Source organism: Pygoscelis adeliae, unplaced genomic scaffold, assembly GCF_000699105.1.
Source record: "Pygoscelis adeliae isolate BGI_AS28 unplaced genomic scaffold, ASM69910v1 Scaffold632, whole genome shotgun sequence".
NCBI classification, from domain to species: Eukaryota; Metazoa; Chordata; class Aves; order Sphenisciformes; family Spheniscidae; genus Pygoscelis; species Pygoscelis adeliae.
In genome coordinates, this window is record NW_008824227.1 from 434900 (window position 1) to 460618 (window position 25719).

General features: G+C 35.6%; 2 protein-coding genes across 2 annotated transcripts in view; one reads left to right on the forward strand and one right to left on the reverse strand.

The window, feature by feature from the left end:
- Window positions 1-7622, forward strand: part of PDE6C (phosphodiesterase 6C, cGMP-specific, cone, alpha prime) — a 31634-nt gene extending 24012 nt beyond the window's left edge. Inside the window, exons 17-22 of the mRNA XM_009334808.1 lie at window positions 1667-1774; window positions 2053-2116; window positions 3164-3238; window positions 3383-3466; window positions 4530-4683; window positions 7503-7622. Of these exons, the coding sequence (XP_009333083.1) occupies window positions 1667-1774; window positions 2053-2116; window positions 3164-3238; window positions 3383-3466; window positions 4530-4683; window positions 7503-7573 (556 nt within the window). The 3' untranslated portion in view covers window positions 7574-7622. The remainder of the gene's footprint in view (window positions 1-1666; window positions 1775-2052; window positions 2117-3163; window positions 3239-3382; window positions 3467-4529; window positions 4684-7502) is intronic.
- Window positions 7623-8995: 1373 nt separating this feature from the next.
- FRA10AC1 (fragile site, folic acid type, rare, fra(10)(q23.3) or fra(10)(q24.2) candidate 1) overlaps window positions 8996-25719 on the reverse strand; it is a 45008-nt gene continuing 28284 nt past the window's right edge. The window contains exons 10-16 of the mRNA XM_009334815.1: window positions 20706-20751; window positions 16020-16133; window positions 14956-14998; window positions 13339-13460; window positions 12681-12719; window positions 11230-11308; window positions 8996-10769 (exon numbers count right to left, since the gene is read on the reverse strand). Of these exons, the coding sequence (XP_009333090.1) occupies window positions 10727-10769; window positions 11230-11308; window positions 12681-12719; window positions 13339-13460; window positions 14956-14998; window positions 16020-16133; window positions 20706-20751 (486 nt within the window). The 3' untranslated portion in view covers window positions 8996-10726. The remainder of the gene's footprint in view (window positions 10770-11229; window positions 11309-12680; window positions 12720-13338; window positions 13461-14955; window positions 14999-16019; window positions 16134-20705; window positions 20752-25719) is intronic.

A 25719-nucleotide genomic window follows, 5' to 3' on the forward strand; every position in this document is an offset into this window, starting at 1 on the left:
CCAAACCATTCTATGATTACTTTAATTTTAAAATTATAGCCATAAATTGTGCCTAGCAATGCTATATCAAGACCTGCATCTACTGCCAAGCACAGCCTCTCAGGCCCAGTTCTTGCTGCAGCAGACTGCTGCTTGTAAGGTACCCTTAGACTTAGAATCATAGAATCATTAAAGGTTGGAAGAGACCTCCAAGATCATCGAGTCCAACCATCAACCCAACAACACCATGCCCACTAAACCATGTCCCTAAGCGCCTCATCTACACTTCTTTTAAATACTTCCAGGGATGGTGACTCAACCACTTCCCTGGGCAGCCTGTTCCAATGTTTAACTACTCTTTCAGTAAAGAAATTTTTCCTTACATCCAATCTAAACCTCCCCTGGCGCAACTTGAGGCCATTTCCTCTCGTCCTTTCGCCAGTTACTTGGGAGAAGAGACCGACACCCACCTCGCTACAACCTCCTTTCAGGTAGTTGTAGAGAGCAATGAGGTCTCCCCTCAGCCTCCTTTTCTCCAGGCTAAACAACCCCAGCTCCCTCAGCCGCTCCTCATAAGGCTTGTTCTCCAGACCCCTCACCAGCCTCGTTGCCCTTCTCTGGACACGTTCCAACATCTCAACATCCTTCTTGTAGTGAGGGGCCCAAAACTGAACACAGTATTCGAGGTGCGGCCGCACCAGTGCCGAGTACAGGGGCACGATCACTTCCCTGCTCCTGCTGGCCACACTATTTCTGATACAGGCCAGGATGCCGTTGGCCTTCTTGGCCGCCTGGGCACACTGCCGGCTCATGTTCAGCCGGCTGTCGACCAACACCCCCAGGTCCTTTTCCGCCAGGCAGCTTTCCAGCCACTCTTCCCCAAGCCTGTAGCGCTGCATGGGGTTGTTGTGGCCAAAGTGCAGGACCCGGCACTTGGCCTTGTTGAATCTCATGCAGTTGGCCTCGGCCCATCGATCCAGCCTGTCCAGGTCCCTCTGCAGAGCCTTCCTACCCTCCAGCAGATCAACACTGCCGCCCAACTTGGTGTCATCTGCAAACTTACTGAGGGTGCACTCGATCCCCTCATCCAGATCATTGATAAAGATGTCTTATGGCTGGGACAATTTAAAGCCAGGAGACAGGAAACAATTCAGTGAATTGCTCAACAGCAGTTATTAAATTTTAGTGAACAGTAATTCCATTATTTCATTCATTCTAAATGGAAATTAAGAGATTTATTAAGCAATAGCAAGACACCTTTATGTCTTTTAAAGTTCTTCTCAGTCACGTCTTAGTGCTTCTTTGGATTTTTGAGGGGAGGGAGTAGAAGAACATTTATTAGTATTTGCTTCACTTTTCCCAATTCATTATGTTACAGGAAGTAACAAACATAATACTAAAGAAATAAGAATGTCACCCCAAACAGTTTAATTTGAAGAGTTAGGAAATTGGTTATTTGTTTCTTTGTCAGGAATTCTGACATAAATACTTTACCTGTCAGTGGTATATAGCAAAATCTAAATGTGCTAGGTTACCCGAAAAGTTTGAGTTCAACAGGAAGAAAGTGTCACTCTGGTACTACTATGACTAGGATACTACTTTGGAAAAGCATAAATATCAGAAATATGGTTTTCTATTTCATTTTTAATGCAGGAACTATATATGGTTTATTGGTATGTTTTAACAGGAAAAGAACTATGTTTCAAAAGATTGTGGACGCAATTGAAAAAATGGAAACAGAAGAGGAGGCAATTAAATATATATCTATTGACCCAACCAAAAAAGAAGTCATCATGTAGGTGGCTAATATTTTATTTTTTATTCAATCAGTTATCTAGGTCCAGATTTTAAAAGAATTTGGGCACCTAAACGTGTAAATTAAGACTTGGTGTTATTGTCCGATAATGAGCATAATCATGATTTTAAATTAGAAATGGATGCCTACAATCTTCTCAAAGTGTGCAAAATGTGCATCCATCTGCATCTTAGGTACCTAATTTCCTTAAAAAAACTAGACTTTTTTTTTCTATCACCATCCTAACTATAGTCCTGTTTTGTTTTGTGCTTTCAAAGGGCTATGATGATGACTGGATGTGACCTGTCTGCTATAACCAAGCCTTGGGAAGTGCAAAGTAAGGTAGGTACTTTTCGAACAGACAATACTGCATTTGCTATCTGTTTTACTGCCTATTTGGTGCATGATAATTAAAAAAAAAAATTACTTATTATAATTTCATAGATATTTAAGTATCTGCACCCACCTGTGCTTCCAGAAAACAACCTGTTTTTCTGTCACTGGGAGTGTAAGGGTTCCACGATGCCTCTCCCCAACCACTCTGCAATTGATCCACCCTTCTCTATTTGTCCTTCAGCTAAAACTGGCATCCCTGATTCTGTCAGCTGTTCTAGCTACCCTTAAATATTACGCAGTTATTTTTCTGCTATCCAACTTTTGCTATTTTTCAGGTATTTTTAAGGCACAGACTTAACAACAGTATAATTTGAATTAATTGTGTCTATTCTGTAGATCTTGGTGCCATTTCAAAGTAGCTTAAACATGCTAAAAATAAATTCTGTAATACAGTGTGACACTGCTTTGTACATAAGTACTTCAAGTACTTCAGTACTTACTGACCATCACGCTGAAGCTCCTCACTTAGCCTTACAGGAATAGGTTTTAACAACGCATAATCAAAATAGAATTGCAAGATGCTTGTGGAGCCTTCTAAGTAAGACACATTACAGGTACTAGAAGATTCTGTTATGTTGCGAATACTGTCTTGTTCCTGTTGACAATAATCTATCATTTACTCAGCATGCACCAGAATATTGGTAGAGATAATTTGCTGGAAAAAGCCTAAGTACACCAGAGGGTATCTATAATTTTTGAAAGAAGTGCTTGACTATCTCTACAGGGATTAAAGAGTGGAGTTCTATTGTGTTTGACCAAAACTCCCTATTTCTGGTGAACTTTTTAAACTACTCAAGAGAGAACACAGCTAGCAAGAAATCAGTCTTCTCTTTGTGGAAGGGAAGTTAGTAGTAATTGTTAAGTAGTAAACAGTAATATGCCAGTTCTTGGTTAATCAACATTTTCACATTTTCTGGAAAGCCGTGTTCTTTTATTTATTTATTTAAATTTACTGCTTTCTGCTGACACTTCCACTGAATTGTGATTATTCAGGTTGCCCTCATGGTTGCAAATGAATTCTGGGAGCAAGGTGACCTGGAACGAACTGTGCTACAGCAACAACCAATTGTAAGTACTAAATAATTTAATTGTGTTAAGCAATATTAACTGTTATTAAAACATTGAATAGATAATGGTCCATGATGCTTACTAGATCATTATACCAACAAGCATGATATCTACATAATCTAAATTACTGCTATTCTGTTCTAGCCTATGATGGACAGAAACAAAGGAGATGAACTACCTAAGCTTCAAGTTGGTTTCATAGATTTTGTGTGTACATTTGTGTACAAGGTAAGAATTAATTTTTTTTGTTTTCCCACTGCAGCAGTTCTGATGGCACAATTAGTGACAAACTGCTGCAGTTAAAAAATTCTAGACAGCAGCAGGACTTTTGGTCACAGGGTAATCAACTATCACAGCCGCCACAATTTTTCAATTTTTTGTTACACAGAAGAATTGCTCCCACAAAGCAAATTCAGGAGATGTGAAGCAAATTCATAAAAAGTGAAGATCTCGGTGAAACTTGAGGGCACTGAGGTTTTGTTACTACCTTGAAAGACCGAGTTAGGAAGCCCAGTCTCGCTCTTCACAGTCCCATTTAATATAAGTATGCAACGTGTGGATGGTTACAGAAAGCAGTTAATAGTAGAGCAAAGGGAATAGGAAACCTGCAATATTCTGGAAATACAGATATTCTGTATCTTCTGTAAGGCACTGAAATGCCAACATTATTAATCCCTGTCTGGCTTTTAATAATATCCCAAAATGTCATGCTGACATTTTTTTGCATATTACGCATGTAATATTTTAACATCTTCAGATACACCCCCATCTGCTTGGAATATACTATAGGATACTAGACTTTTTAATTATATCCTGATACTGATAATAATATGATAAAATATCATGTATCATAGTCATAATTTTATTATATGACTCAGACTATCAAATGTGGGATTAGGGAAGATACTAAAATGTGCAGTATATAATTCAGATCTTTTCTAACTGACTATGTGCACAATAGGGTATTATTATCCCAACATGGTATTTCCAATAATATGCCACCACTGCATGGCCAAGAACATGCTTTCGAATGTGCACCAGCAGGTACTCACACTATTTCTGTTAATTTTTTTTCTCTTCTACAGAAAACCCACTACCAGAGATGGAACAAGTGCTTGAAAAAAATGTTAAATCAAATAAAATTATTTAATCTAGCATACATACTGAATTAGATTTAATAGAAACATGGAAGTTAGTTTTCTCTGCAAGCAGCAGTATTTCCACAAATTCAGACTGCAAAATCATCAGTGTTTACAAATTTCTAATTTACTAATTTAAATTGTTTGTATAGGAATTCTCAAGGTTTCACAAGGAAATTGCACCTATGTTTGATGGTCTTCAAAACAACAGGGTTGAATGGAAAACACGAGCTGATGAATATGAAGAGAAGGTTAAAGTTATTGAGGAACAAAAGAAAAAGGAAGAAGAAGCAGCTGCCAAAAAAGGTTAAGTAACTTCTAAGGTTTTCATTTATATATATTTGTAAGGCAGTCAACATATTCTCCCTCTCTGTCAAATTCACACATGCAGTGCACTTGTGCAATATTCTATTAAACGTTATGCTAATGGTACGCAAGTTCTGAATTAGCCAAATTAGTGTTATCTTTACTTGGAAGAGGAGTAACCTTTAAAGATTACACAAATCCAGTACACTGACCTCATTTTCTAAACTGCAGAATTATAGAAAATATGACCATCACAAAAGTGAAAGGAAAGTAAAATTTCTTCTGTCTTAAGACTTAAAACTGAATGTAATTAAACATTTATCTGTAAATGCTGCAATCACCTGAAATAATAGAGATGTATCAAAATTCTGTGTGGCATCAGCCCCAAATGTATTCAGCTGCTTTGTTTAAGTTGAAAATGAAAAGCATAAGGAAAAGAGATGGGAATGGATAGTGTGCATTTGGAACATAAAAAAAGCAGCGCAAATCCCCACTTCTCTTCCAAGTTCAAGATAAAGCTTTTGGCTCTAGTTCCCTACCATCAGTTTCTTGGCTGAAATACACTCTCTCATATTACAAATTTAACACTAACCTTCCTAAGACAGCCCAAGTCCTAAAACTGAAAGTACGGTTCTGCCTCTGATAACCTAGAAGAGAATCTTATTTTATAGAAACTGAGAACCTATCACTCAAGTGTAAGAGTGAAATGAGTCAGTTATTTTTACTCTGTATTGCATGTGGAACAGCAGGTCAACAGCTCTGCCAATCAGCTGAGATGACTGAAAAGGTTCAGAGATTAAAACAAAAACACGTGTGATTACTACAGAATGATTTATTGTCAGCTGGTTCGAAGAAGAAAAGTTAGTTTGCTCTAAGCGTGTGTTTCACTTCTTTAAAACATAAAATAGTACTGAATAATTTATTTGTTAATCGGTGTCTGTGGGAAATAGGTGAGTATTCTTCACATTTCACACAAAAGAGAGGCTACTCGAGGCCACCCACCAAGTTACTGTCAGAGTGTGAAGTGGAACTAGAGAGTTATTGGCTCGTAAAAGAAATTATACTAGGCTAATATAAAAAAAAAATGTTGTTGCAAAGTGGTTAAAAGAGTACTGTAAGTTACATAATTTAATCAAAGCAGATTTTTGAAAGAGAAGCTTAATAAAATGAGTCAAACATTATTATCATAATAAAATTACAAGAAATATTTTGGCCTGCTCACACTGTGATACCACTCACACACACTTTCACAGAAATTATGCCCACCCCATTGTCTCCCAAATTTATTTTTAAAGGCACTTTTTTGCAAGTAATCATATAATCTTATTTATTTAAGATTAATTTATTGCTGAGATTTAGCGGGTTGTGAGTATGAACAAAGTACTCTTTCCTTACACTGGAATGTAAGCATCTGAACTTCACAGAAATAGCAGCAAGACAAAACAAATCAACCCAGGACCTACACACAAACCTCCTTATACATTTGCTGTCTTGGCAAAGAGTATAGTTACTAAAGTCTGATCCTATGCCCTTAAGCATAAGGTTCTTAAGTAAAAATTAAATTATACATTTAGGAAGACTCAGGTATTTCTACTCCCACTTGAAGTTAGGACCATCCTACATCATTGGTATTTTGGAATCACTTAGTCACTGGCTTAAGGAAAGAAGTGATTTCCCACAAGGAACCTTACACAGGCAAGCATGGACAGACTGATTTGCAGGAGCTAAGGATCTGACCTTTGCATTTGGTATCACAAAATGTAAGTGAATTATTTTGCATCTTTTTAAATGTGCACTGGAATGAGGCCATGCACATTTGTGAAGAACAGATCTGACACTCTCAAATCAAGGCCATGTAAATATATGGGTTTGTTAAGTCAGTTCATACAAACAATAATTTGATACATGCTGAACCACAGTGGTTTCTCTAGATCACACTGACCTGGGTATTCTTCGCCATTCAGTAGACAGAAAACAAAATAAACATATTTGCTGAACCACTACAGTGGAAAGTTCAGAACGGAAACTAAAACAGAATACAGTATTAAACTAAGAAAATAAAATACATAGTTAGTAACATAGTGTTGATTATATCCACAAATTACAGAGGGTAGGACACTGATTATGTGACGTGTTTCAATGCAGGTGGAAAGGGTCGAAAATGACCTAGTAACATGGTGATCCACAGCTTTCAAATGTAAGTTTTAATTCTAATATTGGTATCTTACCTTAAATGAACCTGAAAACGCAATTTATTACATTGAAAGAATCTTAACTATGACCAGTGAACATCTGTGGAATCATTTGAGAGAGACAGTAACAGAATCAGTAGCTATAGATAAGAAACGTAAAAAGCGTCTCTCAATTTGTAATTACAAAGGGATTCATGTAGGGTTGGATAAAAGCTTATGCAATTAGGTCACATTAAAGTTTTTGTATCATCTGCTTCAAAAATAGATTCACAGATTAGATTGATCCAACAGTTTATTTCTTTTGCATGGCTTGCATACCTCAGTTTTGTATGTGTGGGACAGAGTTATATATATTTAACAACCGGAGCTTTCCAGTAAGAGTGGTTCAGTGTGTTTGGTCCTTTGAGAAATGTTGGTATCAACTGCTACACTATATACACATAGGTATATATAGCATGTGTTATTGTTTCTTATTCCATTTTCCCAGACAAATAGTGAAAGCACATTCAATTTTCAGAAGGTCAAAACACACATCATATGCATATCATAAAAGCAACGCCTTTTTAACAAGAAATTAGAGCAGCTAAAATTAACAGAAAATATTCACTTTCCTTCTCTGTTTTTTAGCTGAAAATGCAGCTGGAGGTGGTGGCGGAAGTGGAGAGGACGGAAAATCCAAAACATGTATAATTTTGTAGTTCTTTGTCTCAGACACTGTTTCTGCTACAGAAAAGACATCTACAAAGAACTTCAATGAGCCCCAGTGGATTTCTGCTTCGCATAGAATAGTATAGATCAATCTCTTAACAATTCTCTTAAACACTTGCCATTTGCTGGAAATAATTTTTAATGGAGTAAACAAACAGTTACAATTAAAAACTGGAAAATTAAAAGAAAAAATAATGGTGCAAAATGAGTTAACTGTGTGCTCTAGATATTTTTTCATGTCACTCAATTTATATACAGTATTTTTATTAAAATATGTAACTTCTGCACTGTCCAGAAAAAAAAAAATTCTGACAGATCTTATATGAAATTACTATATGAAATCTAACATGTACAATTCAAACAAAAAATTGCAATTTTCGTAACTTGTATATTTAGATTTTTATATTATGTGTATTTCCTTAATCTGGAATTGTCCTTTTCCTTCATTCTCAATACTATATGAAGTTCTAGAGTAAACATCTCCTTCACTTTAGGAATGCTCAACGCAATTCCCTGGCTCACATGTATCAAAAGCAGGTCTGTGGTACACAGTATTTTTTCAAAACTACTAAGGATAAACCTGTAAATCGTAGCCATAGCTCAGAGAAACCACTCTTTTGCCCATGTGCAAATGGCCCTACCCACAGTTCCTAAACTGACCACCTTTTATTGTAAAAATCTAAAAAGGCAGACCGTAAACATCACACTTTGCATACAAGTAAGAGTTTACTAAGATACCTATACCAGTATATCTACAGCAGGATCTACATTCAAAGGCATTTTAAAAGGCTCATGTACTTCCAATGCACCTTTTTTAAAATGCAGTAAATGACAGTATTTGAAAACCAATGAACTGCCACCAATTTAACCTTGGGAGGGAGAGGACAGCAGAAGTAGAGCACATCAGAATTCACACTACCTCCCTTTCTACAACCAAGACGACAGACTGCACACAAACTAGCTCTTCATAAACAACGATCTCCCTACCAAAACCTTCTGTTCTTGAGAATGACAAAGTCCGCTCCATACCTTCTACTCAGGTCTCATGAAGCCGACTCCTCCTGCGGATGAAGGAAGGAAAATGGCTAGTATATTACGCATGGATCTGAGTATTCACTGGAACCAGTTCCAAATCTAAGAGTAGATGGATGTCAAATGCAGTTCCCACAACAAACAAGTTTGACATGCAGACTCAATCCTGCCACTTTTCTTCCCCCTTTAAAGAAAGCAGAGCCAATACTTCTTTTTTTCTCTGAAGGGCCCTCAGCAGCCAGAGAAGGGAGAACGATTGAATTATTTGCCATGTTATATCCACCTCTCTAAGAACGCTCTACGAACATAGATACTGTGTACAACTATTACCCAAAATGAAAGGAATCCACAAAAAAATTCCCACTTATTACACCCTTATTTATAAATGGGCCAAATACTTTACGCAAACTTAGTTATGCCATAAAACTGGGTATCATGTATTATTTCCTGTATTAAATGCAGATACTAAAGAAAGCTATTTCAAGGTTGTTTAATCATGTAATTTTATTCAAACTGTATTAAATTATGTATTTAATATGTATACTGTACTATTTCACAACTCTATTTTGAAGACCCAAAGAGGAGTTAGTTATCCAGAACACATAATATACAATACTGGAAGCAACAAATATAGCAACATGTTTGACAAAAGCCCCTTCGGGCAAGTTGCATACATGTAAGCAGATTGCTGCAGATTGGATTTGACTCTCAACCAAGCTTGCAAGATGACAGAGAATTAACCTTTAAACCTACCTTCTTACCTAAAGAAGCCTTCGTGCAAGGCTACATTTATTTCTTACTCAAGGACACCCTAAATATGTCCTTGTACTGTCATCTATTATGTAAGTACAAACTGTTTAAAATGTAATTATTGTTAAGTAATACTTGTAAATAAGAGTTCTCAACTTATTCATATGAGTGCATGTAAAATGTTCATAAATACACTGCAACCACCTCTGCTGTTACATTTTCCACATCAAATACTTATTATAAATACTTTCTATAAATATATCTACAGTGGGAAGTACTTATCAAAAATATATTTTATACAACATTAACTTTCCTCAGATTAACATGAACATTTATTTTAAAAAAAGTTTGTCCTTTATATCTAAAGTAATTTTCATCCGACAAAGAAAATAACCATTGTAACTATTCATGTGCAGACTGTTTCTTTGGAAACATAAAATAAAGAATGTTTAAAGTTGTGTTGCAATTTGAAGATGAAGATGAATCCAGTAAGTTTCTCAAGCAGTATACATTCTTTACTTGTAAATTTAGGATTACACTTTAAAGAAGGATTAACATTCAATCAATGTTAAGGAGATCAGAAACCATAGATAACATACAAGTCGCATGTACATCTCCAGTAGAAAGCCATACACTTTATTTTTTACATCAAAAATTTCACCAACCAACCAGATTTTTGTAAGTGGAATTATCAGTCACATCATATTATAACTAAAGTTTAAAACAAAGTCACAATGAACGAAACTTTTCTAAGGAGTAGGGGAGACATTTCAGATATGGTTTACTTAATTCAAGCAAAATACGTATTTGATAAAAATGGAACTTCTCCAATAGCATTTGAAAATACTTACAGACACTCATACTTGAATATTAAAAGTCTACATGACCGATACATTTAAGGCTATTAACTCTTGTTTAATAAATTAGAAATATGAATATATTAAAGTGTATGGCTTTAAACTAATAACAGAATCTTCCAAAATGCCCCTTTACAAAAATCTGACAATAACTGAAGTTTGGGATGAAATAAAAAGCAGCCAGCTTCCTTAATGTAATGTCAATAAACTATATTCTTGTTTGTTTACATCCTTCCTACTTTTAAGTTTGGGTGCCATCTCTCTTTTGCACTGAACTGAAAAAATTATTTCTCTTATTTCACGAGTATAGAGCCTACCACAATAAAAAGAAAGTTTTTAGACCTGAAGCCTTCTACAAAGATAATCTACTGAGATGGTCCATACAAGTGACTGTAGAAAAGGTATGCTGGCAGAAAGAGGTCTCTGGTCCCTTATTATGACTCGATTTCCAGACTTCCATCTTAACAATTCATGAAGAAAATCAGCCTAGATCAATTTCAAGTTTCAGAGAAACAAGTCTTGAAAATACTCATCAAACTCCTCCTCCCTGTAAAAAAAAAAAAAAAAAGAAGTCAAAGAAAGTTCTGCTTTGGATCTGTATCTAGGAGATAATCTTCATATGAAAAAGATTCAGCAGACTTCTGATTAGAATTTGTAGCTGGTATAGACCATTTTGACTTACTCAATACTTTCCAATACCCTCCACATTTCCCCTTATGTGCAACAGCAGTGAGTTGACTTAGGATTTACTTCTAAGATAGTTAATGGTATGGTAGGGGGTAAGACAGCAGTGGCACAGTAGTGGCTTGACAAAGGTTTCCCCTCCAGTGTCGTGTATATCTCCTCTTTAAAAGAAACATTCTTACGTTCACTACATGGAAGGGGATCTGACATAATTTTAAATGTCAGAACATTCATTAAAACACTCAGGAAAAAACCTCTGCCTTTTCAGTTCTGAATGGACACAGTATGTTTTACTAGCTACAAGTTCACTAGATCAAACTGACCGTGATTTTTCATCTGCTTCTTGTAGAGCACCTTTCCAAAAGTCAGCATCTGAAGGACCATCTTGTGCATCGCTGTTATCTGAATTTGTTAAAAAATTTAAAGTGCTTATGAAATAAATTTTAAAATAATTTATCTTTTTTTTTCTTTAGATGGTATAATGCTAGGAGCAACGTTTAATTGTAACCATGAGAATAAAAAGAATACTTTACTCTGCGTAAGTAAAAATGAAAACATTTTCCAATATTATTCAATACAGCATCAAAAAGACTTAGATATCATGAACTAATATTTTGGCCAAACATAACAACAATCATGTCAAAACACTGATCTTGACACAACAGCAGCATAGCACTTTGCTCCTAAAATTAAGGGTTTATAATCACAAACCCAGAATTACAATACAGTTTCAACTCATGATATTAAATGAATCAATTACTTTACTTCTCCTTGAATGACAACTTTTATCAATTGTAACTTATCAGTGAAATTGTCAGAAAACATGGATTACTGCATAACTGTTTTCTGTAAGTATACAGAAGGAGTGAAAACCCAAAAAAAAAATCTCGTTATCAGAAATATGCCCTGACCTAAAACACCCCCAATCTTCCAATAGAGCTTTCCTGACAAAACAGAGACTTAGGGCATGGTCTATGTCGTAAGTAAACCGCTTCAGGTCTTCCTGTATCCAGCTGGGAAAATGTAGGTGCGGAGGACATTCCTAAAAATGTATAGCACAGCAGAGCGATCAGTAGAAACACTTAATCCCTTCTAGACAGTCTGCAGCAAGAATTGGCATGACCAGGAGATGGGGCTTGTTTCATCAAAAAAGAAACTGGGGACTGGAATTACTGAGACGCAGAGACAACCAGTGTCTAAAGAGTCACTGAGTGCCTCCACCCGCAACAAGCAGGTCTCTGAGGTACTACAGGTGGTAGCTGGAAAAGACTTTAGTTAAAGCCTAGGATTTATTTAAAATCTAGTAATTTTTTGAGTACAGTACATATTTGTATAATTCCCTGAAAAGAAATGTAGTAGTTACTATATCGGAAAAGTACTTTCTTTACCCAGCACACATTACACAGCACCTATTTGCATACCTGGACCCATGCAATTATGAACAATGTACCTATTTTTGCACCCTCTACTCTTTTCTGGAACAACGTGACCTCTCATTTTTCTGATTATTTCCATTCTGTTATCTGCCCGCATTTTTATTCCTTACTTAAACTTAAAAGATTACCTTCTTAAAATTCCTTACAGTTTTTCTCCAAGAATTTGTAAGTAATTGTTTTGATCTTTCAGATCTCTGCTTGTTTTCACGCAGCATTCTTATCATCTTATAAAATATTAAAACTGCCAGCGAATAAAACTAAGACCAATGACAAATGACCATGAAATAATACAACTTATTACAAAAACATAAAATGCAGAAGATATTCAAATACTTTACCTTTATCAGAATTATCTGAATCTTCTGAAGAAACCTGATCTGGAAATAAACACCATTTAAAAAATAGTAAGCGTATCTTAAGTTTTATTCATTATCTTAAATTGTTTACAAGGATATTTCTATCACAATATATTACACATAAACATGTGCACATGCACGCACACACCATACGTTCAAAGAAAGCAAGCAAACACTAAAGTTAAAAGATTTTTTTTGCATGAGTTCAAAGGTCATCAGTTTGAGCTCAAATACGTTATCCCAAGATCTGTGGTGTAAAAAGGTTATCTAACATTTCCAAAAGACTTTCAACCCCAAAGCCTCAAGGAATTAAATACTTCACAACCCTTTCTGGTATGCAATGTCCAATTCTTGGACAAATTTTCCTTGCAATGCATATTTTCTAAAAGGCTTTCCCTCTCTGTAAAATATAAGAAATATTTTTTTTTTCCTCCAAATTTATCTTTTTTGTGCACCTAGGAAATTTTACCTAAGAAATGTATCTTTTTGACTACCTGTGTTACAAAGTCAAGAAAGTTACATATCTATATTTATACATAATTATACATCTATATCTCTACATATGTAGCTACAGCAAAACTAAGATTCAACTAATGTATTTGAATATTTTAAAAATTGAAGGTCTAAAATTTAAATTTACCTTTATGGGTCTTTTTTTTTGACTTTTTTTCTGAACAAGATAATTTTGTCTTCTTAACTTTTGGCTCATTGGAGTTCGGTACAGCTGTGCCTCTTTTCTTGTGTGCTTTGACTTCTTTCCTCCTTTGAAAAAAATGAACGTACACCTCTATTATATGTACTCCTCAAGCAACAGTAAATCTTAAGTATTTAATTCAGTCAAACAGTTTCATTTTTTCGGAAACCTACCACTAGTTAAACTCAAAATTAATTTAGTTAAAATGAAAAGTGCTATAGAAACACTAGAGCTCTATAGCTAAAGACAAAGGACAGGAAATGCTAAAGCTGCTAAAATGACACTGATGCAGGCAACAAAACCAGTGAATTGGAAATCAAAGATTAAATACAGAAAATAATTTTATAACATGCCAAATTCTTATTTATATTGAAATCTTATTTTTTCTTTTAGCAAACGATTTTGTATATATGTAATGAGAAAAACACAGTTAATACTGGTTTTTAAATATATTTTTGTATTTGATAGCGGCAAAACCTGAGGTAGAAGAATCTCAAGCCTAAGAACCTGCTGCAGACCAACAACCCATGTATTTTATTTTCAGCATTACTTATATAGGCTTATTGTATGAACATAGGCTAACTTTTTCCTGCTTCTTTGCACAAAGTTGTTACTAAAATTGTTTCAAAATAAGTATTACTCTGCAGTTGACAAAGAGAATATGTTTGACCGTGCTTATTCTGAATTCAAGTGGTTTTACAATTTTAGTTCCAAAAAGAAGCAAGACAAATAAAACTAAACTGTTGGTTAATTCTCCTTCTTAATATGTGCCCACAATAGTGCTTTAATGAAATTGAATATGAATTAACTTTTAAAATGGATTAATTAACTATCATGCATAGATCCATCTAGATGCACCTTTGATTTGCGTTACTTTAAAAAAGAAATCATTTCCTAGCTCAAAGGTTTCCCTTCCATATGCTTTTCAGCATACGGCTTAATTACTGAGCCATGCAACTAAGTTAATGCCACATCGAGATTCAGAAAATCATAAAAACTGAGCATCAATAGTTGTGGAATTCAGTAAGATAATAGATAATAATAAAAATCAAATAAAATCTTAACACACACACATTTTACGGGTTTAAAATTCACTGTTTTTCTCTCCTATTAATAAGTGATTCTCAAAGAAGAACAAATACTCAAATTCAAAATTTCAAAGCACAGTCACTTGACTCACGCACAAAACCACTATTTCTAAGAAAAGGAAAAGCAATCCATCTCTTAAACACAGCAAGAGGGAAACTAAAAAAGACAGTGTTTTGCATAAACTTTCAGAAAAGAAAAATAATCACTGGGCTGAAATTAAGCAAAGGAAACTTTCGTGGGGGTGGGGATGGGATTCTTCCAGTTTGAGGGGGTTTGTACTTTCCTTAGCACAACAATATCTAACTCTCAACAGTGTCAAACCAGTGACTTTATAAGAACTCCAGAACAGAATCTATTTCAGCATAAATGAAGTTCCTAATCATCTAGCTGAAGTCCTCCCCAACAAGTTTGTTGTTCACCATAACTGTAATCTATCAATAATTCAGCCCCCATATTTTAAAAATATTTCATTACCGGTGATGAAAGTTTAGTTTGTAGGAACATTCTGGACATAGTCCTGAAAAAGAGAGAATGAGAATATTACACCCATTTTATTTGATAAGCATAACTAACAAAACTTATTAATACATATATGAAACTAGATAGAACATTATCTTCCAATTTCAGTAGCTTTTCCTTCAAAACAAAAGTGACAGTGCAATTGCACCCAGGGTTGAGAAAAATACCATGATATAGATCTTCAGTACAAGCCCAGATTTTACTAAACCTGGAGAAAGATCACAGGTTTAGCACTGGCAACTCTTCATAAAAAGGTATCAGTGCTTACCATGTACAGATATCCCATTTTATGGATCTTTGTGGACAGATCAAATTGTTCTACAATTACACTGAAGACCCATAAGTCTCTTAGAGCTTTACCAGAGACCAAGTGCTGCCACATGGAGCATCTTGTGCACAAAATAAAAAAACACCATTAGCTTGTTTTACACAAAGTAACTGTGTAAACTGTGGTAAGTTTAATTATCTGATGAACATATCCAAATGTACACCATATTGAATAAGAGAATCCCACTCAAGAGACAAGACTGGAAAAGGAAGGGATTTAATTAAAGTTAGAATTTTTGGAAGAAAACGTAAGTATTAAAAATAAAATTAGTAGAGCTGAAGGTGTGCAAGAAGTTGTCTGGTCCAAAGCCCTATGGATTCCTAAGCCACGTAATTGATTAAGCAATGACAATGATGAAACCTTCCTTTCAATGCAGTATCGTCCGTTAAAACCAGACATGCTTGTATACAAAACAGCTTATAATCAGTTATTCTGATTTTATGACACCACCAATTATACAGCATGAAGTGCTCAACCTGTAACAACTTTGTCATATATAATGATAATAGCCATTCTCTCTAAATCAAGACCATCATACTACCTGTAATTAATTTAACAAAATTATCTCCTATTCAGCATTTTCCACTTTGCATGAACTAATATCATTATCATTGGGTCTCACTCGATAGCTTTTAAAGCACAAGATATTTGTCTCCTTTTAAGTGTACATATCCTTGAAGGGCTGACTTACTCAATTTCACAAGTGCATTCCTCTTTTCACCATGTTCAACGTAACCAAAATTCACCTCCCAGCTCTTCAGGCCTTCTTTCTCATCACAGTGCTTATTTCCACAGGAAAACTGACCTTTAAAGAGGTCAAAAACAGCAAACCGTGGTTCAATGATTATCAAGCATAGGTTTGGGGTTGTTATGTCCGGTTTTGCTCAGTTTTTGCTTTTTCTTTTCCATTTCTTTCAAATAAAAAAGCCCAAATCTAAAAGTAACATCTAGATTAAGAAAACAATAACAGATAATGACAAAGCAATCAATCATACTTGTCTAATATTGCATATCTGCAGAGAAAGAACATAACTTCAACTGTGTTTTACAATGTATAGATGAAGGCATATGTTATGAAATAATAAGCCTAATACCGAACTCTGAAGAAATGAATGTCACTAGGATACGTTCTAGATCTTAAATGATTACTTACTTAGCAGAGGCTGATGGATCAGAAGGTGTGATTCAGACATTCATCTTTAATGACATCAAGCTATTCAAAGTATCATGTATGTACAAAATTAAGATGCCCACGTTCTTATTACCTTACTAGTTTACCTGATATACTGGACATACGATTTGTAATTTCTTATGACTTTCCATAAACACTTTACTTTTATTTTACGAAAAAGAAATCCAATTCTATGAGAAACTATACGGCAGCTTTAAAAGCTTCCTGGGGTTTATGATTTTAAATACAACACTAATTTTAAAACAGTTTGCACATAATCAATGTTGTTTACACCCCTGGGTTCCCAATATTGCAATAATAAAGATACATATATTCCTTTTGCAGAAGACTGATTTGTATGCAGAGCTGGCAGTAAGGATGTGTATTAATAGGCTCACAAGCAGGACTGTTGGTGAACTATTAACCTCAGAACATTCTGCTTAAGCTGCTAACTAAAGGATTGGCAGTGTTCTCAGGTACTTCAGTTCTGCAATGTAAAACCACTTGCAATGCTAACACTTGAACCAAAAAAAACCCCAGTACTCCCATTAATAAAAAAGTTTCAAATTAATATACATTAAATATGTTTAACTCTATGTAAGGTATGGCTATCAGTACCCTGTGTCATCAGGAATAATTTATATCCATCATAAAGAAGTAAAAATCTACAAGGAAAGATTTATACCACATAAAACTTTTTGGAACTTAACCAGACTCTGTTTACTTCACATCTTCTGAAAAAAATGCCAAAACAAACCCAGAAAAACAGGCAGAGATAAAAAAGAGAGATACATCAGTTTTATTTATGATCAGCTGCTCTTTACAGAATGTAAAATCTATTTTGGATATTCTACATTTTGGATGTGAAGCTGGATACGTTCACAACATAGTTGGAACAATATCGTCAGATTGCTAAGGCAAGCAATGAATCCTTAGGTAAACCAGAACTTGACTGTGTAAACCACCATAATTCTGTGCCCTTACACATTTACTTGCATTTATGATCATCTAAATATTTGAAATCACGGTGGGTTTTTTTTTTAGCAGATCCAAGCTCCACGCCATATATGTGTATAAACAGCGAGGCTTCTCTTACCCTCCTTTCACACTGTCATCCCTACAACACATATTCAAACCTTGACTTGAATACAGAATTCCACTCTTTCTGAAGGCTTTTTCAGTAGTATTTATCACTCTAGTATATCTGAATGTCATAAAAGCATTAAAAACATATTTTTGCAAAGTAAGAGATCATTATAATCCCCATCGTGTATATGGAGAACCCAAATCAAAAGGAAATATGGATCAGATTATTCAGTACTTGAAACATGACTTTTCCCACAGTTAGATGTCCGAGAAAGGAAGACACAGAAAGCACTTGTGCCGAGTGGACAGTTACCTAATTTAATCAGCAAGAAAAATGTATGCCCAAAATTCCATTTCCATCTGAAGTTTTGCCACCTTGCTATGAGCTCCAGGGAAGTTATTGCCTTCATGTTCAGAATTATAACTCCTATAATCTGGCTGTTAAATGTGTGCTTTCAAAAACTATTAGCACCTTCTGCTTCTTGCAGAAAGGCAGAACAGGTGGAAAATAGAAGTACTAGAGGCTAAATGAAGTACTGAAAATTAAATATACTAAGGAAATCTAGAGAGCCAAAACACTGATTTTAATGCATTTTGATCAGAACTCAGATGTACCAGATTGGTACACGGATACATGGTGCGCTATCCAGGTATTGATACCCTGCCTATTTTCCATGGGGGAAATTACTGAGAAAAAATAAATGGAAACATGTTTGGAAGAATATTTATTTAAATAAGGTAAAGCATATTATATGTGTATTTACACATATATAAAATAGGCTAGGAAAGACACTACTATGCTAAAAGTGAAATGTTAGTTCAATGAAATAGTGAAAAATTGAGAGTAGATCAATTTGCAGGTATTAAACCCTATTTTGCCAAATAGTATGTCTGGTTTGAGTATTTTACTACTTAATCTACAAATATGAATAAGTAGAAAACAGCAAATATACCCACATGTTCAGCTTTGCTCTTTCTGCATATTGCTGAAAAAGTCCTATTTCACCTCTACCCAATGAATTTGTTACCTATTTTCCTACAGAAAGCTTTTACCACTATCACCTTTTGCCTGAAATACCTTTTATTTTGAAATTTTATGTCATACCTTACTATTCATGCTTTGAAAGTGGAGAAAAAGTACTTGGGAAGGCATGTCAAATATATTTTTTAAATAGCTTAAAAGCTTTTCATTTTAAGGATTTATTTTCAGACCAACTCACTTATGTGCCTACTATTCACTGATTTATAAAATTTAAAGTAGGGTTTCTACCTTAAGATTTTAATTAAGAAAATGCCCATTTTGTGGAACCGTTTATTGAAACTGGCAACGTTATTACGCCATTAACTGCCATTAAGGTTACATTTTAAATTTAAGGAGATACAACAGCAATCTCCAATATGATCTCCTTTCAAAACACCTATGGCAAAGATTAGAGTGGGAAAGAAAAGAAGAGAAAGAAATAATCTGGCATTTACAATTAGTAATACAAGTGATACCTCTCCTTTCACTCATCCTAACCCTTCTTCTTCTCCATGACCTTACAAAGACAGACGTCGAAAACAAAGCAACCAAATGTGAGTAACCCATTCCTATGTTCCCTTCTTAACATACCCCAAACCACAGTACAGTCCAACCAGTGGGTGTCATCACCACTATTATCGTCACAGCTAAAATAAGCACATGATCTCTCTTTTTTAATGTGAATTATCAGACAGGTAGGTATTAATGCTTTATTACATTTAATTAAAGCAATTTATATCACTGATGCATACTTAAAAAAAGCAAAAGAAAGGCATTAGAGATTCACGCCTTTTTTTAAACAATCATTTGAAACTGCTCTTGAAAAGAGCATCTAATACATGAGATAAGGTTGAATTCTTGCGCCCCTTAGTGGTGAAAGATACTATTTCTCAATTCTTACATTCCGGTTGTACGCTTTCCATTAGGATTTCATTAAAAAGCTTAAAACGTGTAATTCTGCACTTTCTCCCACATTTTTAAATATGGCATAACAGATGTTAAAAGTACAATGCAGCTTTAAATTCTTTTTCCCCACGAAGACATAGTTGTTCATAAATTACTCATTTCTCATTTAATTTTAATTATCTTTTTAAACCATTCGATAAAGCATATAACTATATCAAATGTAACTATCTTAATATAATCTGTAGTGCTGAATGCAACATATGACTACAACTACCTTTAGGAGCTTTAATCTTTATAGCTTAAAAAACCACACTATTAATGTTCACACCTCCTCCTGTGAAATATGGTAATTTTTTTTTTTTTAAAAGTGCATTTCTAACTTCTTGTCATATTATAGTAGAGCTGTTTACAGAACTGTTCTGATCAACAGTATCACTCCATGCAATTTTCTTGCGTGTGCATGCATGACTTCTGAAAACTGTACATGCGTATGAAGATCTACCCACAGAACAGCAACACATCCACATCATTTTCTTGCTTGTTCAGCTACTTGAAAAAGTCCACGCGCATAGGCTATGGAATGGGGACCACTGTGCAAAGTCCCAATAACACGTAGGTAAGAACTTGCATCAGAAGCACCCAGAATAAGCTACTGATTTAGAAACAGGATTGGGAGACGTGACAACCATTCCCACTGATTCCCACTGAAGCTTTCAAAACCAATTTTGCCTAAAACAGACATCACACATGGAACTTCTTAATTAAAAAGATAACATTTTGCAAAACAGCATTGGAGAAACCGTTCAGAAAATTATTTCCTGAGGAAAAGTATTGAGAGACTTCAGTTAAAGGTATCAAAGACTAATGAGGTAACATAGAACTACTGGTAAAAAGCAGCTAAAAAACATATCCATGAAATTCTACATTATCAAATGCATTATGTTGGTGTTCATTACAAATCTGACCTTGTGAAAATAAACCGTATGTTCTCTTAATTTTAATATATGCAGATCAGTGTGCACTCTAGAGCTACATGGCATAAAACAGCAAAGTTAGAAGTCAGGTCAACTTATTGTCCATTATTATCTGATAAACTTACCAGTATTGCCAAATAATGTCTAATAAAATTATGTCAAAAAGCAGCAAGAAAAGCATCAAGGAGAAACGTAATATAAAATGAAAGACAGCATTACCTTTTCCTGAAATTACTTCTTTCTCATGTCGCCATCTAAATCCAAACTGTTAAGACAAGAACCAAAATTAAGTTGTGAATAGTCAACGTATTCAGTAATGTAAAGACTAATTTCAGTTGATTGATGTCCTGCACGTGGTTCATCCATTCAATTCTGGTTAGTAAAATTTAATGTCTTTTTCTGTTAATTAAAAATATGTTGCTGCCTCTGTTCGCCACAAGGATTCCAATTTACACATGCAATTCAAATTCCAGTAGATGCTGTTCAGTACTGAACAGCAACTTTCTAAAAGGCTTCAGAGCAGGCAGAAAAACAAATAGGAAATGAGGATAGACTGACTTTACTAGATACTTCATTGCAATTTTGTTCACACTAAACGCTGAGAAGACCACTGGAATACTGAAGTCATATTAGCACATATCGATGGATCACCTCTGTCTTGGTTTTGGCAGGGATAGAGTTAATTTCCTTCCTAGTAGCTGGTACAGTGCTGTGTTTTGGATTTAGGATGAGAACAATGTTGATAACACACCAATGTTTTAGCTGTTGCTAAGTGGTGCTTACACTAGTCAAGGACTTTTCAGCTTCCCATGCTCTACCGACTGAGAAGGCTGGAGGTGCACAAGAAGCTGGGAGGGGGCACAGCCAGGACAGCTGACCCCAACTGGCCAAAGGGACATTCCATACCATGGGACGTCATGCTCAGTACGTAAAATGGGGAAAGCTGGCCGGGGGGGCCGCTGCTCAGGGACTGGCTGGGCATCGGTCGGCAGGTGGTGAGCAATTGCACTGTGCATCACTTGCTTTGTGTATTATTATTATATTATTATTATTTTATTTCAATTATTAAACAACTGTTTTTATCCCAACCCATGAGTTTTCTCACTTCTACTCTTCCAATTCTCTCCCCCATCCCACCGGGGGAGGGGGAGTGAGCGAGCGGCTGTGTGGTGCTCAGTTGCCGACTGAGGTTAAACCATGACAACCTCTTACACTCTAAAGACTAAGACAAAAAAAAACCCCGACACCAACAACTAAGTTGTATCTCTCTTTACATTGCCTAGAAACTTCACATGTAGATAACCCATCTATTATTTTTGTTTTCCAGTAGAATCTGTTTCATCCTCTCAAAATGGCAAGTAGCCTAGTGAAAAGACTGAAGATGCAAGGGAGTGAGAACAGCCTGGGAAAAACAATTTTATTTTCACTAACAAGTAGAAAGAGGCGATAAAACTCAGAGGCATACAGCTTCTCCAGAAAGGGCTATCTTGTATTTTTATTTAAAATTCATGAACCCAGGATGACAACAAAATTGCTGCTCTGTAAGCAAAGCACAGAAGACTCTGAACTTCATGGTAAAAGATGGGGAGGGAAGAGGGAGAAGAAGGGTTACAAAATCAAAGAGGTACAAAAACTGCTGCAAAGCCCATCTTGGCACCTGAATTCCAAAGCATCCTTTCAAATATGAACCTTCTCTCAGTGCACTCACAGACTGAACCCACGCAAATGTGCATTTTGTAGATGCAGTGGCATAAATTCTGTAATATACTGGATTGATTTTCAATGTTTTTAATCTAATTTTAAACACTGTACAGAAGTACAGGTATCTATTGCTGTGTGTGGTCTTTAATATTGCTCATTTTTTTAATAAACCATAATAATTCTTTATCTGAAGGGCACCAGCATGGAGTTCTCACGCATGAAGCGGTAATGTGGTTCAAAGAACATCAGAAAAAACAGGGAAACAAAAGTTTTGCCTTTTAAGAAAGTGTCATACTGTCATATAAATTCTCTGCACCTTAATAACAAAGCTGGAAAAACTGAGCAGAAAGACATCAGTAGTCAAATGTTTTGTTGGCACTGATTTTTCCCAAGTCAATATATTACATAGAAATTTTCATTGAAAACTAAAAATTTGTACACCAACAAAATATTTGCTTCTTTTAATCAGTCCACTAATTTTCAAATTGGTATTATAACATAAAAAATGTTTTCACACCTACTGGTTTCACTGGTAAAAAAAAATCACAAGAGAACATCAGGTTCTGCTATCATACTGTGTATGATGACAGTTTGCTAAGGCTGGATCAGGTTATGCTTGGCCTACTCTACAAATCTGCAGTGTGGTCTAAAGTACCATTATACCACTCACGCTTCAGGCAAACAAAAATTAATCAATTGTAAAAACCAAGAACTGTACTGAACAGTTCAGTGAAAACAGAATGTAAAATACATCTGTAAATGTAGAATTCATGATGGAAACCAGCTGATCCAAAGAGTGATGGTAATTGCTTTTGCTCTTTCAAAGGATATTTGATGTTTTACAGGGTATTCTAATTCTGAAAAGCTTGTGATGCAATTGAAAAATATTGCAACTTTACGATTAAATGTCAACAGTATTTTGGCACCAATTTTGCACGTGTGTGCTGCTGGCAATAAAGAGTAAAAAAAATTCGACCTTATCTGCATGTTTGCTTTTTCATACTTCATCTGCTACTTCACCAATCACCAAGTTATCCATGCTCACTTTTGCTACTGAAGTAGACTTTTACACAAATTTTCCCTCACAGTCCAAACTTGACTCAGTAAGATATAAATCAGATTATATCCTTACAGAGTATTTCTGTAATGATATCAAGAAAAATAAGCAAAATAAAAGAAAGGAGGGGAGCCAGAACCACCTGTAGTATATCTAGGACAAAAGCTGTCCTCATTCGCTTTCATTTTTGCCAATCACTCTTCCACCAATTAGTGGAAAATGACAGAGAGTGACCAAGGCTCTTTAAGAAGAAACATTAAATAAAAAAGTAAATACAATTGAACAATCTAACTAAGCTAAAATATCAGGAACAGATTAAACTATATAGGAATATTAACAATTCGGGTAGGTTCTTGAATAGTCAGCCTGCAATATTAAGGAATGCAAAAGCATCGTCAGCACACAGCATTTATTCTGCCTCATCTTCTCTGTTAAATGAGTTCAACAAGATACTAAATGAGCTATTTCTACAAGGTAGACCAAAACCAAGCAGAACAACTCCAAAATAGATGCTTTACAAGAGTATCAAATGGCTAACTTAATAAGAAATGATAGTTTTAAAAATGTGAAAGACCGTTTAATATCCATAAACAATAAAATCCCCAAATTCAATATGGGCTGCTTGTGTAATATGCATTGGCTGCAGCAACAACTAACGTGTCCACAGTCACCTCTTCCAGAAAAAAAGAAATGTATGAATTTAGACAACACTGTGGAAAAATACCATAGATATTTTAAATATTTTTATTTTCACAGGAAAGCCTCCATGCTGAAAAACAATGACAAAAGCGAACATATTAACATTACCAAGTGGAAGACAAGTTGGCCTAGAAATCTGAAAATGATCTGGAAGTAAAAACAAAAGAATAAAATGTATTCTGTTTAATGACCAGGTGTCAGACAGATTTCATTTCTTAGCAAATAGGAGACATTTCCAATCTGTTAAGCTACAAAACAAAGCAGAGAGACAGCAAATAAGAACCTTTCTAGGAAAATAAGACAACAAATAGAAAAGAACATTTCTAGTCCAATGCATATCAAAGTAAAACTTAGATGCAGAGCACTCTCCCTTACTGCATTGCAAAACTGACAATAGAACTAAATTATCTGACAATACAGATGCTCATTTATCAGCCTCAAAGCTTGCAGACAAGATGCACTGAAGGTTCAAAGACAACCTTGACCTAAAAAAGTCTGATCTAGGGAAAATATAAGGAGTAACAGACCCCTCACAAGCAAGAGCTGTCAGAGCACACTCTTCCAGTGTCTCTAAGTAGCCTCACACCAGAGGGTCACGTTGGCATTTCTCATTAAAAAGGAAGGAAAAGATTATATATCCTAACTACACAAAGAAAAGTGGGATCATGGGTCACAGGGTCCCATTTGCCTGCAGTGCCGGCAACCGTGGTGAGTGCAGGTGTGCAAATGAGTGTGTAAGCACCAGTTTAGCCATCAGCTAGGTGAAGTTGCCTGGGAGCAAGGAGGGTGAGTGGGTCTCCACTGGCCAGCTTTGGGTGTGACAGTACCTGTGTATCTCTAAGGATGAGAGCACAGGAGGGTCTGCTATGGGACCAGGGGAGTCTCAGCCATCTCTGTGTGTGTGTATGTGTGTATGCATGCACATATGCGAGTGAAACAGTCTGAACCAGCACCTGGAGTGGGGCTGTGGCCTCAGGCATTCATACGTCTTGGGGCTTCTTATGTTTTCTTTTGAGCTTCGGTCTTTGACAAGGTGCTCTGCTTATTTTTCGGACCTCAAGAGAGCCCCTCCCATGAAACTGGTCCTTATCATTATCCAGTACTTAGGAAAACAGTGTTTTTGCTCAGAAGAAAAGTTCTAAATGAGATCTGAGCTACCATCTCTATGCAGAGGTCTTTAGATTAATTAGCTGGCTAGAAGATTTTGGCTAGTAGCAAAACAACTACAGTTCTGAAAAGACAGATGAGTATGTATGTGCAAGTCTCAATCGATGCAATATATATATATTTTAAAAACATCACAGAAAACTGATCTCCAACTTTACTTTGACACCACCTAGCAGGAGACAGAATCATAGAATCACAGAACAGCCCAGGTTAGAAGGGACCATGAAAGATCATCTGGTCCAACCTTTCATGGGAAAGGGAGCCTAGACGAGATTACCTAGCACCCTGCCCAACCGCATTTTGAAAGCCTCCAGCGACGAGGACTCTACCATGTCACTGGGGAGGTTGTTCCAGTGCGTGATTGTTCTCACTGTAAAAAATTTTTTTCTTATATCAAGATGAAGTATCATCGTATAAAGTATCAATAACTATCATACGAAAGGTTGGCCAGCTGAGAAGCTTTTTACCCACCCTGCACCCCTCATAGCACCAGCACTGCAAAACAGAAGGCACGAGGGGCTAAAGATATCCAACTTCCAGCTTCTGGAAATGCAGAAAAAGAATCAAGGCAGGAAAAATCTGAAAGCACAGACTGCATTCCATTGGCAT